General features: G+C 48.5%; 1 protein-coding gene and 1 long non-coding RNA gene across 2 annotated transcripts; both read left to right on the top strand.

Moving 5' to 3' along the window:
- Nucleotides 1-306: 306 nt before the first annotated feature.
- On the top strand, nucleotides 307-5,935 carry LOC144159015 (uncharacterized). The gene is made up of 3 exons (XR_013320227.1): nucleotides 307-405; nucleotides 4,232-4,381; nucleotides 5,824-5,935. It is a non-coding gene; the product is annotated as an uncharacterized LOC144159015 (long non-coding RNA).
- A 1,203-nt stretch (nucleotides 5,936-7,138) lies between these two features.
- Nox (NADPH oxidase) lies at nucleotides 7,139-15,382 on the top strand. The gene is made up of 3 exons (XM_077690244.1): nucleotides 7,139-9,270; nucleotides 11,647-12,011; nucleotides 14,461-15,382. The coding sequence occupies exons 1-3, from the start codon at nucleotides 7,585-7,587 to the stop codon at nucleotides 14,945-14,947; spliced, it is 2,538 nt and encodes an 845-aa protein (XP_077546370.1). The 5' UTR covers nucleotides 7,139-7,584; the 3' UTR covers nucleotides 14,948-15,382.
- The last annotated feature ends 659 nt before the right edge of the window (nucleotides 15,383-16,041 follow it).

Raw genomic sequence — 16,041 nt, 5'->3', positions numbered from 1 at the left:
GTGCAGAAACGTGTCTTTCACCGCACATGTGTTTAGTTCGTTAACTTGTTGACGGAAGCAGATTCTCACGCCGGATGCCTTGCCGGATGGCTTGACGGATATTTTTTGCGGTCCGGAAAGGGAGTGCTGAAGTAAGGTATGAGCCTTTACAGTGGGAACGGCGTGTGCTAGCAAGCTGGTGAAGAGTGATAGGCGATACTCTTAAAGGCCCCCACCCCAACGTCGCCACTGTTTCTTGCACGTGTCTTTACCCTCCTTTCCGAGCAAGGCCCTCCGGTATTTTCCCTCCGCAATGGTTCGTGTGTTGCCTTACCTGCTTGACGCGTACACAATGCATGTAGTTGATCGGTCATTTTCTCCCGTGCCTTTCTCGGTCCAGCCCTGGATCGGATTCGCCTCGCAAGGGTATGTGGCGTTTAGCGTCCCACGTCAGGTTTTAGATCGAAGTTGTCTGGGCTACTTTATGAAAGAAAGCAATAGCTTTATTGTCTGAGGGGGCATGAATGCCCTGGTGGGAAGGAGAGGGACACAGAGGGAGGGAATAATCGATGAGATATCACGGTTCAAGGTTCAATCACTTGAATTGGTATAGAGCATTTTGAAGTTCGTGGTTCCGTGAAGACATAGCGTGTAGATTTCGGAAGGTGACAGGTGCTCAAGAACGTTTATGACAGGAGTCAGTCCAGGTTATCCCACCAGCTTGTAGAAACAACCGGTTAGTGAGTATTCAATTATTTTCTCTAGCGCTGAGGGGTCTGCCCGAACACGTTGCAAATGGGCTTTTTCATCTGCAGGCGGGGAACCGAGTTTCAATACTAGCTCGCGAGCATTCGTGAAATGTGGCCAGTGCCATATCAAATGATATAGATTAGGGATGCATGTATCGTTACAATAAAGACCGCGTTGAATGTGCGAACTGGCTCCGTGGGTCGGTTTGTGTAATAGATTAGTGGTTAGTGCCGTGTCAGCATATATATTATCAGCTATTACCTCCCCCGAAAGTGTTAACGTCTTGAGCGAGCCTAGTACACCCACTGGGGTGGTATGAATGTCCTGGTAAGGAAGGAGAGGGGCATGACATTTTTTGCGCAAGCGCACAGTCACATTGACAAAGAGTATCTAATCTCGTGGCAAAACCAACATTCTGTGTAGTTCTCAATGTAGGTATCTTGAAAAGCATCGTACCGGAATCGGCCGCTAGGGCGACCCGACCACTGTGCCAAGTTTCATTTACTTGTCACGATTAGATAGTCCACAGTAACGTTGCAAACGTTAAAGAATTCCCGCTTGCTGTCAATACATGAATGGTAATCTGCGGAGCGAGTGTGCTTACAGGAAACGGCAGCAACTCCTGTTTTACCGAAACTACCCCCCACCCCCCCAAAATACGAAAATTAGCAGCTAAGATATACTGTAACAGTACATCGAGTTCGGTTTATTTTTCCTAATTACGCAGTTCACAGTGAAGATGTAAATATTGTGAAATTCTTGTCTTGCTTTCAATGCATGTGCTTCTACGGGAGGGAAGCGAAGAGCTCGATGTTTGTCGCTAGAAAGCTATTGTCCTTCTAAATAGCATTCAGGAAATAAACCAGAAAGTGTGCACAATCGCGAATTCCTAACAAACGTGCTTTGTTTCGTGCAATGATTGATTTATTGTAGTTTAACGCGCCGACGCAACGCATGCGATGAGGCGCGCCGTAGTGGAGGGCTCCGGATTAATTTTGACCACCCGGGGATCTCTATCGTGCGCCGAAATCTCGTACACACGGGCGTTTTTGCTTTTCGCCTCTATCAGAAAAGCGGCCGCCGCGGCCGGGAATCGAACCCGCGGCATCGTGCTCAGCAGCGCGACGCCTTAGCCACTGAGCCACCGCGGCGGGTGTTTCGTGCAATCCTTGAACTGCGCTCAGCTTCGCTGGTCATCCTTCATCACAGGGTGTTAAGGCGCTGAATTGTTTTGTGAGGAATTTCATAATCCAGTTTTTCGCTAACTGAGGCTTGGAGACGCATGGGGGGGATTGGTGACCTCCTCCTCGCCAGCCTCGAAAACGAAATGGTGATTAAAGGGGACATGAAAACAAAATACAGGTTGGTTCACCAAAACGACTTCTTTCGTACCGATAACTATTACAGCAATTTTATCTCCCATTTACACAAATAATCGAGCTATTTAAAAATATACGAAGTGGTGGCTGTCTCTCTAGCGACTTTCTGGAGAGGTCTTTATGACGGCGCAGAATCTTGTTTGTGCAGTTTTCGGCAGCCGACGGAAGCCTTCGCCAATTAACGCCCCTGGGCGATTGTAGGGGGCCCTCTATTTCCTTTTTATCGTGCCAGTTCAATGCTAATGTGCATTTAGCCCACTGATAGCTAGGTTTTTCGGGGTTATCTTTATTGCGTCACTGCAGCCGCTTTTGTGTCACTGCTGACGCTGTTTGGCGCGGAATTTGAAGGTTATTCAAAATTGCTTGCTATTTTTGAATAAAGTGTAAACCACTTTTAGAGCTGGAATAGACTTTCGCGATTGGTTAAAGGCTAATTATTTCATGTTAAAGAAAGTTGTACATTGTCTCACAGGCCCTTTAAGGTCCTCCGCTACGTGCACAACTTTCACGGCACAACGGCGCCGTGAGACCACCGATCGAACGTCTTCAATGGGGATGACTGACTAATGTACAATGATGATGATACTGGTGCTGTATGTTCCAGGAGCCTGATCTTCTTCCTGTACAATTCGCAACGTGGGGAAAGTCGAGTGCCGGATCGCGTAGTCCACGGAAGATTCGGGACGGATGACCCGAGGACGGATTTAATGGTGTGAGGCCTAGGGTGGACCGCATAGCTCGGCCCATGTCGACTCTTGCTGACGCAGCCACTACATGTGTACTGAGGGTGCGTTTACAGTGGGAACGGCATACGCTAGAGCGGTGCCGGAGCGTGATAGACGATACTCTCGCGCCGCGACGCGACATCGCTACAGTTTCGTGTGCGCAAATTTCCCCCCGCTTTCGCGTGCTATGTCCGTTGGCACTGTCTGTCCAGCACTGTTTCGCGTGTTGCCTTACCTGCCATGATCATACACCATGCAGCAGTTTTTTTAAGAGCGTTCATTTTGCAAAAGGGCATAGATAAGTGGTATGAGTTGATGATGAGGCAAGGTGATTAGATTAACACCAAATGTTCGTTTCGCAGACGAAGTATGGAATGGAACGATGGTGGGGCCCATATATCCATGCGTTGCATGCGCATTCGTCGTCTACGCGGGGGGCGATCACCGGAAGATGTCGCAGTCTCGTCGGACGCAAGGCGAGGCAAGACCCCAGCAAGTGGTGTATGTCGGCTATTGCATCGCTGCGGTGGCAAACTGGGCAACCGGGGTCTGTAAAACAATCTCGGGAGTGAGGCCATTGGCGGATCACGGCGGGGTACTCCTAAGCGCAACCCTCTCGGCACGGCTAAGACCCGGGGGGAGCGTGGCAGCACACGGTGGAATTAGAACACGTGTGCCGCGCCGCAGGTTTTCCTTTCTAGTCAGCCCGAGAGTCGCATCATCCAGCTCTAACGGAGAGTTAGTTAATCTTTCATTTTAACAACCGCGGTCCAGCCCTGCATCTGATCCGCCTCACAACGGTATGTGGTGTCTAGAGACCCAAATCAGGTTTTTAAAGCGAAGCTGTTGATGTTTAGGGTCCCGTGCATATGTTTGTGCGCAACCACAATAGCGTCTTGCAGCAAAGCCAACCTCTTAGCGAATGCTGCGCAGAAAACGGCTGTAACCCTTGTATTGCCGAAACGTTCCCGGAAACAATTATATGAAAATTATATGAAAATGAAAATTGGCCCCTAAGGCGACTCCTTGAATAACCAATTTCATTTAGTTTGAATTGGTTAGTTCTCACGGCAGTTGTCAATGTTACAGAATTCGCATCTGCTGGCAGTACATGGGCTTCTACGGGAGTAGTAAGGTTACAGAAAACGGATCCGACCCTTTTCTGCAAACGAAATACAATTATTTGGCAATTCGCCGCAAAGAATATTGTATCATTACTCCTAATTTCACTTACTTTTCATGATTGGTTAGGTCACAATAAAGGAGCTCCTACGTGTGTTCGAACTTCTGTGTCACATCTATGTCGTCTGCGAAAGAGCTTTGCTGCTCATCTGCCTTCAAAGAGTGCAATGTGTCATTAAGTTTGTAATGAATTGACGTACTTAATGTTTTCGCCAGAGGAGGCTTGGAAAGACAGGGATCAGAGACCCCAGCATCCACAGGCGTCTCCAAGCTTCAGTCGAAGTCGCTATGATAATCATGCTCTACCGCACCGAGGACGACTTTATCGTCGTCTTCAAGCAACGCACACAGGACGTCCTTTAAGATGTGAGTGATACCTTTCTCATATTGACTTCCAGGTTACCCGAGTGTTCTTTTACTCAGCATAATACGCCGATATGGGGTGCCTGCGTTTGTTTTGGACATGGAGCTGCAACCGCAAGACGATTCCCTGCGAGGGCCTTACATTCCTTGCTCACAATAAAATGGTTACTCCCTTACATGTCAGGGCATTCCAAGCTGTTCAAGAGCGGGATTGCAAAAGTAGCCTTTGCGCTAAGAGGGAGATAACGCGCATGCGTTGGTCGCCGTCTGAGGTAACATCTGTCGCAAACGAATGCCATGCAGAAACTCAGAATGTGCCAACTACGTGATAAGTTTTGTGTTTTCACATCTTTATTCACTTGATTTGCCGCCGGGAGGCTGCTTGAAAATTGAGAGACATTCACAGAAAATAAGGGCAAGGGAAAAAAGGAAAACGAGGTCCTGTAGGCACATACTGTAGGCTACGTACTGCCTCTGGTCTTATATCTCAGAAGAGGGGCGAGTTGCACTAGTGTAGTATTGTCTGGCTTGGTGCTTGAACGAGATAGTAGACAGTCTGTGCGATATGCGCGTCGTTGTTGTGTTTTCTTAGTCTTTTTCTGATTCGCGCAGTTCCAATTGTTGCCCCGACGCAGGCCTTTGAGCACTGATATCGAAATGAAAGAGTATCCCGTGGGTACGCATATATTAACCCTCCTTAGTTAACGCGATCTCAAAATATAACTATTACACTTTCACAGTGTATTGCAGTTGATGCTCGTGACGTCCCATACGCATTCAAGCAAAGCTTCTATATATATGGATTTTAATGGATAGCCTTAGTTCTAGCCAGAAACTGTGACGTCTAGACCCCGCAGCATATTATACAGAAAGATAAACAGTAATAAAGAAAACGTATTACGACAGTTTACATTTAAGACAAGCTTTTAATCATGTATACAAATTCACCCTGCAGGCTCAGTCGCCGCATATTTATTGATACAGACCCAAGCTTACGCTCCTATTTCCCTTCGGTTATAGGCACACTGCTGTAATTTAGTCGCCCCAGATGGAGGCCGTTCAGAAAATAATTAAATACTGCCCTAAACCCTCGAGGTAGCGAGACGTATAAAACGTTTGTTATAATCATTAATTTTATATCTGGGGGTGCTGCTTAAGGCATGCAACTTGCGCTATAGTTTCGGGCAACCCCGAATAAAACGGTAGTTCCGGTAAATATACTGTATTTTAAGTAAGGTGTTTACTGTAATTGCCTTGATTGGCCGTTTCCGAGACAAACAATAAATGTACGTAGCTGTTAACGAGTGCCTGAAGCGGTTGTAGTTAGAGTGGTGGTGGTGGTGGTGGTGGTGGTTAAAACGTTTATTAAAGGACATGGATAGAGAGAAGGATAAGAAGGAGCTGTGGGTGGTCATCCTAGTCCGGTAAGCCACGTGCCTTCGCAGCCGTCTTGTCCCGTGAGATCCGGAACTGCCGGTCTTCAAGCCGGCCGCTGCTCAGCAAGCTCTCCCACTGCTCAAAAGAGGAGGGCTGAAGTACCCAGAATACCACCTTGGGTTTCGTTCTACGGCAAGGTACTCGCCATTTTACGCACTGAAAGGGCCCTGGCTTAAAGTAAAGAGGAGGAGGAGGAGAAGGAGGAGGAAGAGTAGGAGGAGAAAGACTTTAGTACATCAGGAAGACGCTAGGTCAAGTGGGGGAAGCGGGATTAGAGGGGGGGGGGATGTTCGTAGCTTAGAACATTTCGAAATTAAGCCGTTCAGGTTGAAACTGGTTGGCTCCTTACGAAGGCGGAAGAGGACACGTGGGCTGAGGAGAGCAGGCTCACGGCTCTAAACTGCTCGCGCTAGACCGCTTTCTAGAGAGTAGTGCGCAATTAAAGTCACCGTGGAGGGTTCCAGCGTTCTAGGGTAGATGTATGAGGAGGAGGCATTTGGAGGAAGGTTGAAGGTTCTGACACGCGTAAATTTCGGACAGTGCCAAATTAGGTGCTGGAGATTGGTGGGTGTGAGGGCGGCGCAGAAGGAACATCGAGGCGGCAGGGATGGGGTGTACCATTTGCGGAATGTCTCTAGGGTTAAGCTAGCATTGGCAAAAAGGAAAAAGCACTGAAAGGCATGCTGTACAAACAAGTTGCAATTCATTCCCATCAATATTATGGATTTAGCAAGCTCTGCCTAGCATTCAACGACGCATCTAATAGCCATTACCATGCGCAACGTGACTGATTAAGCCAGAAAGACCGCGACGATTCCCAACTTATTTACTTCCGCTCGACGTCTAAATTAGAAAAGAGAGAAACTGAATCTGGCCAAACAGTTAACATATTTGTTTACTATGCGCTAAAGGGAACTTGGCTGCGAGGAAGCGTTTGCTCAATTATTACTCGAGTGAACGCCCCGTTACACCAGAACGGGAAGTAAATAGGCTGCTTGGTGCATTATTAGAACGTGACGAAAGAGTGTTTAAAACAGGGCGTAGGTTGAGATGGTACAAAACACAGCGCTTAATAACAAACATTGTTAGTCAGCGCTGTGTTTGTTTCCCCTCAATGAACGTCCCGTTTCCAGTGCCGCTCCCTCGCGTTTTAATGATTCCTTTAAAGCTGAAATCACCGATTGTGCGAAAACTGAATTCTTTTACCGATAACGTAAAACTGCAAACAGCATTAAAATGCGCGCAGTTAGAAAGAAAACAGCTTCGCGCGTTCGCGTTCGGTGCACTATAGGGGCGTAACGCCCATTTATCGCGTTTCACTGGCTTACACGTGCGTTCTTCGAGGTGTTGAATCGCTCACTCACTCCCACGCGCTGTCCCAGCTGTCACAAACTGCGCGTATGCACCCAGTCTATTAGACGAGCCAATAGGCATCCAAGGCTTACTTTACGCCAAAAATTGCTTCGGGATACGTCAGAACGTTTCGGTAGCCGATGCTTGCAGATTGTCGGCCACTCCGGCCGTTAGTGTTCCCTTCAGACCAAGAGCGCTGCCACGCCGGTTACTTACAGTCGCGAATGGCCTACTCAGGGGTAGCTAGTTATGCCTGCGGAAACTAAATGGTGTTCCAGACAGGAATTTTGACTGCTCCGAGAACAAGTCTGCAGCACGGACGTTACTGAAGGAAGTACAGGAGAATTGAATCGCGGTACAATCCGCCACCCACTCGAACAACGCAGGAGCACTGACGTCTGTCGACGAAGGACGTCATGGACATCATCGCTCGACTTCCGAAGGCCGAGTCCCCCCAGGGCCTGACCGTCGAAAACCTCGTGCACTTGGAACAGGTATTTCGCGAAGCCGTTGGCCCCGGCCGGGAGTTGAACCGGGAGCAATTCCGGCGGATCGTGCAGTCGCACAACGCGTTCTTCGCGGAACGGATGTTCCAGCTGTTCGACACGGACAAGTCCGGCACCATCTCGCTCGACGAGTTCATCGCCGCCGTCAAGCGGTTCGCCAACAAGTCGCAGGACGACAAGCTCACTATACTGTTCCAGTTGTACGACGTCGATGGCGACGGGCTCATCCAGCCGCAGGAACTCCGTGACGTCATGCGAGCCTGCATGGAAGAGAACGGCCTGCAGTTCGCGGAGTACGAGCTGGACGAGCTGACTCGGGTGCTGTTCGAAGACGCCGACCGCGACGAGACCGGGTCCATTACCCTGGACGAACTCCGCTGCCAGCTTCAGAGCAGGCCGGGACTCTACGAGAACCTCACCGTCAGCGTCGAGCGCTGGCTCTTGCCACCTTCCAGCCGTCGCTCTGGTCAGGCGAAATTGACCTCACGCTGGCCGAAGAAGCTGACTCGAGAGTACGTGAGGAACAACGTAGTTAGCGCTGCGTTTTGCTTCTGCTTCTTTGGCGTCCAGTTGGCCGTGTTCCTGAGTCGCATGGAAGCTGAATCCCAGAAGCACATTGACATCAAAGAGAGCATCGACCGCTACTGGTTCAAGGTCATCACCTGGCAGCTTGGGGCTTTGGCCGGGAAGAATCACACGAGCGACGGTCACTTCACCACTCAGGATGGCGCTGAAGTGGAGTGGATGTCCGACCCCCCGACCTTGGGCTTGCACAGTGACTACGAATTGGTGGCCCGTGAGTTCGGACAGCTGCTCAACTTCGTGTGCGCTTTCACGGCCTTCCCGGTGCTCAGGCACTGCGTGACCTGGCTCCGGAGTCACGGTGCCAGCCAGTTTCTGCCACTGGACAGCAGCATCTACTACCACAAGCTCACCGGCTGGTGCATTCTGGTTTACAGCCTAGTTCACACAATCGCTCACTTGCTCAACTTCGCTCGCCTGTCCCAGGGTGACTGGCATCTCCTGGCGCTCTACTCCTTCACGACGCACCATAACATCGGCTGGGTCGGCGGCACGGCTTCCATCACTGGCTGGATCCTCCTGGCCGTCCTCACCATCATGGTTTCTTGTTCGCTGCCCTGCGTTCGTCGCAGTGGGCGTTTCGAGGTCTTCTACTACACTCACTTACTCTACACCGTGTTCTGGCTCTTCCTGGTGATTCACGCGCCGAACTTCTGGAAGTGGTTTCTCGTTCCGGGTCTCATGCTCACCACCGAGTTGCTCGTGCGCGTCTGCCGCTTCTTCAGCTCCAACGGGAGGACCACGGTGCTCAAGGGCGTCATCCTGCCGTCTAAGGTCATTCACCTGGTCCTCAAGCGGCCTCCGGACTTCGATTACCACCCGGGTGATTACATCTTCTTGAACATCCCGTGTCTGGCCAGGTTTGAGTGGCACCCGTTCACCATCAGCAGCGCTCCCGAGAACAGCGATGTCATCTGGCTCCACATACGCACCTTCGGCGAGTGGACCAACCACCTGTACCAGTATTTCGACAACTTCCGGCGCGAGGGTGCAGAGCTTCCTCCATCTGGAAAGGTGAGCGACAACGCCTATATTCATCTTCTTTTAACGAGAATAGAACGCAACGCTTTCAATTCAGCGCAGTAAGCATTGAAGAAAAAAAAACATGTTTAGGGGCTAGTATCGAAATGTTATTAGGAGCACTTGTTGCCTTCGAAGCCGTAGAAACCCTGTGGCAGTTCAATGAGTTATTTCGCCAATTCGAACAAAATACGTTGCTTATGTTGCAACAGATGCAATCACTTCTCAGAAAATTTTCAGACAGTAGCCTGGCTATTGCTGTAATTTTTATGTCTCGGGGATACTTGTCCCGCTAATAACGATAAGAATTGGGGCGAAGAGATTACGCTTGTGGGCCAAGCTTTTTTACCCACTAATTTTGCATTTGGAGGAGAACAAACCAAAGAGTTGGTTGATTTGTCAGGTCTGACTTAATGCATAAAAAGTTACGGCGTGGCCAAAGCAGCCGTGCCTAAAATATTTCCGCCAGTGAACGCAGGGACGCAAAGTTACTGCTAAGAGCATAAACTTTGAAAGTTATTCTTTATAGCATCTGAAAATTGTTAGGTTGACCGGTGAATAGAATGCAATGAATTGATCCAAGAAACACGTATAATTTATAATGTGAGTACTTGCAGAAAGGTTGTGATTCTGGAAATTGAATTTTTTTCACTAACCTTACAATGAAAAGCCGTTGTCGCTTTATTTACTAAGTGCCTGTCAATTGAAGGCATGGCGCTATCAACCGTCTATTCCCCCTCCCTTTTCATTGGAATTGCTAGAACCCTGCGTTCAGTATGACCTATTTCCATTCGCTATTTATTTAGATCGTAATTTAACGCGGTGAGACCGGAATGAAACCTGTCAGGCATTTTATTTTCACGGGTAGCATTACAAACACCATAACCAGTTGAGACAGGCACAAAGAAAAAATCGAACAGCCCGGCTCAATCAGGCGGGTCAACATATTGCGCGCTGGAAATGGGAAAGGCTATAAAACTCATTCTAGTCTGATAATATATATTACCGGCGTGACCTGAGTCGCATAAAACAAAGCTCGATGATTGCTCTGCTTAATCGCATGCGATTTTCTGGCCCCGCTGATAAGCACCGATAGTCTGTACTTGAATAGAAAAGGTCACATGATAGCTCACTTGCCAAGTACCCGTGTTGCGGGATAACGCCGTTGTGTAATGAGTTAATGAAAAGGTGTGGCACGAAATGCATTGCATTTGAGCTCAGACCACTTGAAATAGCAATTACTTTTTGGCACGGAATGCTGAAGCGTTTGATAGACCCCTGGCTGTCGCTTGCTCATTTAGTTGAAAGCTCTCGCAATCACGCATCTCGACTTAAACGAATCGCAACGACTGAATGCCTAATAGCCCGTTTGATGGCTGCAGCACGTATAGAAACAAACGTATTTAACGCGCGTATTTAAAGTTCCTGTTTCAATAAACTGAAGGTTTCAACACGCTCGGCAACACAAAGTACTGATCATATTTGCCGTCAGGCCCCTTTGCGGTCCGCTGGAGTTCAACATAATGTAATATTTCCCCTGAGCCTAAATTCTTTGAATCTTTAAACTCGGCAGCTACAGCATAACATCGGCTTTATTTGCAGCCCAGCAGTTCGCAGGAACCATTTAGGAGCCCCACGCATGCGTGTAAAAGGTGTCGCCTTGCAATAAAATACTTTTTGCTTTGCTGCCAATTTCACCGCGCTACACTGCTGATTCCTATAAAAAAAACCACGGTCATTGGTTTAAAAAAAAACTGCAGGTTATTTGTGCCTGATTGAAAGAATGGGACGCTATCGTTGTCTTTTTCCTTTTTCCTCTGTAAATATGCCATCAAACCACACAGGTGTAGCTGGTTCCCCTTTCCCTCTTTCCGGTTTTTAAATTGTTACAACCTCGCTTCGTGTGTTTGTTACGAACGCAGATTGTACGAAGCACGTTGCATTTCTTTGATTCATTGCGTCGGCGTTCTGAAAAGTGTCATTCAAAATGTTTGATGAGTGCGCTATTATTGTCCCAAGCGTTGAAGCCATATAATTGGTGTACATCGTTCTGTAACTGACCCGCCGCGGTGGCTTAGTGGCTATGGCGTTGTGCTGCTGAGCCAAAAGACGCGGGTTTGATTCCCGGCCGCAGCGGCCGCTTTTCTGATGGTAGCGAAAAGTGACAAATCTCGTGTATTTGAGATTTCGGCGCACGTGAAAGATTGTAACTTGGTTAAAATTAATCCGGAGCCCTCCATTACGGCGCGCCTTCTCGCCTATGCAGCGTCGGCGCGTTAAACCACACAATCAATCAATCAATCGTTGTGGAACTTATCTGAGTTTCTAATACCCTAACTTTACCCCCCCCCCCCTCCTCATGTTCAACAGGTGAGCGCCGCGGACCTTCAGCTTCGCTCGCTGGACGGCCTGGAAGGCGCGTACGTGGACAAGAGCCGGCTCCGGGACTGCGAGAGCGTGGTGCTCATGCCCCGCGGCACGGCGCCCAGGGACACCTGCTCCTTCCTCGACTCCGGCCGGGAGCTCGAGGCCATCGTGGGCGGGGGCCTCCAGCCCGGGGCCCACTACCAGGACTACACGAGCGTCATCATCGCCAGGAACCCGCTGTCGGTGCGCATCGATGGGCCCTACGGCTCACCCTCGAGCCACATCTTCCGCGCACAGCACGCCGTCCTGGTCGCCGCCGGCATAGGAGTGACGCCCTTCGCAAGCATCCTACAAAGCATCATGTACAGGTCTGTTGGAAGGCGCGGGATTTTTGAAAACCGCCAGGGATTTTTTTGCATGATCTGGTCGTACTTCCGCCATCACCATCCCCAATCCGTGTCCACTCCGGGTCGTAGGCCAATCCTATCTTCCTCTAACAACTATTGTATTCGAAGCTCTATAGTCTATCTATTACCTGCGTACTTTGATTTCATCAGGTCTACGGAATCGTCTTCTTCCTCTTTATTTACTTGTCCAAAATTGGGGGAAGGGGGGGGGGGCATCGAAAAGTTTATAGAAACGTTTTTTGGCTGTAACGAATCTACAGAGCCTTGTAGGAATTTCGTTGTGACAAATGCTAGATTCTGTGATCATTAAGTGGTTTCGAACGGAACACATCGATCGTAAAATGAAAGATAAGTGAATCCGCGTCAAATTATGTTATGCCTTTATTTCAGCCAGTTCTCAACAGTGGCGCCATTTTCCAGACGAAGTAAAGCTACGTTTCCATTTTTACAACCGTAATATAGTAACTAATTTACTGCTCCAAACTGTGCCTTTTAAAAGTTTGTGCGTACCGGTGATATTCCAGAGCAGGTTTTGGAGATGTAGCTATTATACGTAAACCACAGCTTACAAAAGCAATTAAAGCTTACAAAGGCAATTAGTAATTAATACTTGCTATTGAACCTAATGCCAACATGACTTCTATCACTGCTGGTTTGCGTTAACACCTGAATTTGGTATTCGTACTCTTTTCAGCATTCGAATATGTATAGGGACATCATTTCTTGATGTGCCAACTAGTTCCAACTTTAGACTATTGTTCTTTAGAATATCTTTTACTCCAAATACAGATTCTTTTTTTCTTTCTTTCTTTACTTATCATTGGATTTCTTTCCAACATTTCTTTAAAATTTGCTGGTTAAGTCTAATCACCGAGAACCTTTGTTTGTATCCCACTTGTTCTATTTTGTAGGGCGCTGCAGTTGGCTTCTTTTGAACTGTGGGGACCAATTCCATCCAAAGTTGGGGCTTCCCAAGTTTTGAGACTTGCTCCGATGCTGTTTATCTCCTTGCGTCAGCTAAGGACGGTACGAAATGTACGATACTTAGTTACTCGGAACGCTACAATCAACTTCCTCCCCCCCCCCACCCCCCTACCCGCGGCTGTTTTTTTTTTTTTTTTGCTTAGCTTTGCTGGAAGTTCTGCGTGGGGCATCAGACAGAAGCTGGAGTACTCACATTATAAAAAGTGAGAATTTTCTTCCTGCTGTACACATCTAATGATGCCAAGGGTTGGCTGTGCTGCAGAACATATTTTGATGTATGCTTTTGTTCGTGTGAACGTCAAAACCTGAACAAGAAAAAATGAACATTCAATAAGCTTTCTATAGCCCATGACGGTCGACTTACTTGTCCGAGTTTCGAAATTGCGCAGATAGTTTTGCAAGTATCGTCATTTATGCAGATCCTAAAAAATGAATTGGTGTCCATAAGCACGTAGAAATCAAGGGAAAAAAAACGTAGAAGGGGGCTATTATATATTCAATGCTGAATTCGTGATATTGCCATAGTACATATTTGCATTCTGTCGTGTTATTTCTGCGTGTGTACTTACTCGAGGCTTGTCGTCATTTCCTAATCATGTTTTGTTGATTGTTGGTCCTGAATTCTAAGATTATCATTCTGTATTGTGGTCATCTCGGGGACTTTATCCTTGCAGGTAATGTGGATCTCCTACTATTTTCCCTTTCTCCGTGTTTACCTCATCTTCCTTCGTCCGTGGACTCAAGTACTGCGCTGCCCCAAAATGCCATAAAAAACGTAGAGCGAAGCTACTAACCAGCCAACGATAAATAAAAGCATAATTCTCCTCTGTTCAAAAAATCTCTACCAGTTGCATGCATCTCCCTTTTAAACGCAGAGAACTTTAGGGGATCGCATTGTCGTTGTAGCTGGTCCGCTGGACCCAAGTAGAACCACACGGCATTCCGCCGTATACCGGCCTTCGTCGCAGCGTAACCCAGATATTTCGAAAGCCAAGTGGTTTATATAGTCATAAGCGTTCGAAACTCGGAATTGCTTGCGCTTATGAAACATATCCCCGCTGCTTAGCTCAAAGAAAACTGCAGGTACATTTGAGGCAAAGTATACGTAATTAACCGGCAGTGCCCGCGTTTATTTAGTTAGGAACACTCGCTGGGTTGGTTGTTGCGATTAAGCGAAAAAAAGTGACCGTGCAACGCCGGCACGTCTGGGAGGAAAAGCAAGCACAAAAAGAACAGAACTCTCGCTGGCGCAGTTCCAGGCGGGCGGCGCGCGAACACTGCGAAGGCGGGAAATTTGAATTGCATCGGGTGGTAGCAGTGAGCGGATAACGGCGCTACAGCCCGTTATGGCGAATCACTGCTCGGCACTTCCGACAGCTTTCCCATTGAGTGTAATGACTTTAATTTCCTCCTTTTCCCTCGACAGGTACTACCAGGCTCGCTCGACCTGCCCGCAGTGCAGCCACTGCTGGGTCGAGAAGCTCCCGAGCAGCGTAATGAAGCTGCGCAAGGTGGACTTCATCTGGATCAACCGCACGCAGCAGTCTCTCGAGTGGTTCGTGCGTCTGCTAAGCGACCTCGAGGCCGAGCAGGCGCTGCTCGGGGACGTCCTCGAGCACTTCCTGGACGTGCACATCTACATCACGTCGGCCCTCAGCCGCACCGACATGAAGGCCGTCGGGCTGCAGCTCGCGTTGGACTTGCTCCACGAGAAGGACAAGCGCTGCCTCATCTCGGGACTCAAGAGCCGGACGCAGCCCGGAAGGCCCGACTGGGAGAAGGTGTTCCAGGGCATCAAGGAACAGAAGAAAGGCAAGGTCACCGTGTTCTACTGCGGTCCCCCGGCGCTGAGCGAGATCTTGCGAGATCACTGCAACAGGCACAAGTTCTCGTTCCGCAAGGAAGTGTTTTAACCCTGTGTTAAAATAAGCAAAATTTTGGTGGGGTGGGTGTTTAGAGGCGGCAGTAAACGCGTCGTTTTTTTTTTTTCGCCAGAAACTGTTTTAAACTTTCTCGAGGCAAAGAAAGAATGCCGATAATTTTTATTCCGTAGTTTTGTTATCTTGTTGGCGGAATAATTTAAAGCTCGCGTTGTATGTAGTTGTTTTAATTGCCTCTGCAATGTTTTTAGGCAACAGAAAGTATGCAATAACTTGTGGCGGCTGTTTATGTTGTACCTTCTTTAGATGTGTGTTAAACTAATGGATTGGATGTTTTGCGGAATGTTATTAACTCTGGTGTTGCGTCGAACGCGGACTGAATGTTCCGCTCTTGTGCGCCAACACTCGGGGCATTTAAGTGCTCCCAAGTGCGCCCTTTTGTGGAATCAATAAATGTGGTCCAACGCTCTTAAGGGTATCGTGTGGTCCAACGCTCTTAAGGGTATCGTACTCTTTATTTCTCGCGCACAAGTTCTGGTGTGAAATTCTCCCCCTCTTCTCACAACCACGTTCACACATAAGTTCCTGTTGTGAGAGTTAACACTGCAGATATATCATCGGTTTTAGTTGGGAGTAAATCGATGTCTCCTGTGCTGCCTATTTGACTAAAGCTAATTGAAACACCAAGTCGAGGGGTAGTACGGAAACAATGAACAAAACCAAAATGGCCGCGTATGTGCAGGTTCGCGGCGCAACATTTCATTGTTCCGGGCTGATATTTTTTTTCATGGTTATCTCGTGGTCCAAACTAGGCAGGAGAACGATGGCACCGCCTCACCCAGGGCTGACCCGTGCCGAGGCGGTCGTGTTTAGGCAGTCGCAAACCAATTCAGTGATTACCCCAGTGCTCGCGAAACACTTGTGGTCGGAGGTGCACGTGACTGACGTGTGCAAACCATGCGGGAGTGAACGGGCCACACTGGCTCACATCCCGAGAGACTGCGTGAACGAAGAAAATACAGCCAGAAGTGATGCTCTACCGCCGCCGTTTGAGGCGGCCGAGAGATCCAACGACTACGAAGAGCAACACAAGGCCGTCCAGGAGATCCTGGTGGCGGTCGAGAGGC

Source organism: Haemaphysalis longicornis, unplaced genomic scaffold (assembly GCF_048455015.1).
Source record: "Haemaphysalis longicornis isolate Haplotype H1 unplaced genomic scaffold, Haemaphysalis longicornis Haplotype H1 scaffold_10, whole genome shotgun sequence".
In the NCBI taxonomy this organism is placed as follows: Eukaryota; Metazoa; Arthropoda; class Arachnida; order Ixodida; family Ixodidae; genus Haemaphysalis; species Haemaphysalis longicornis.
This window is presented reverse-complemented; position numbering and strand designations above follow the sequence as displayed.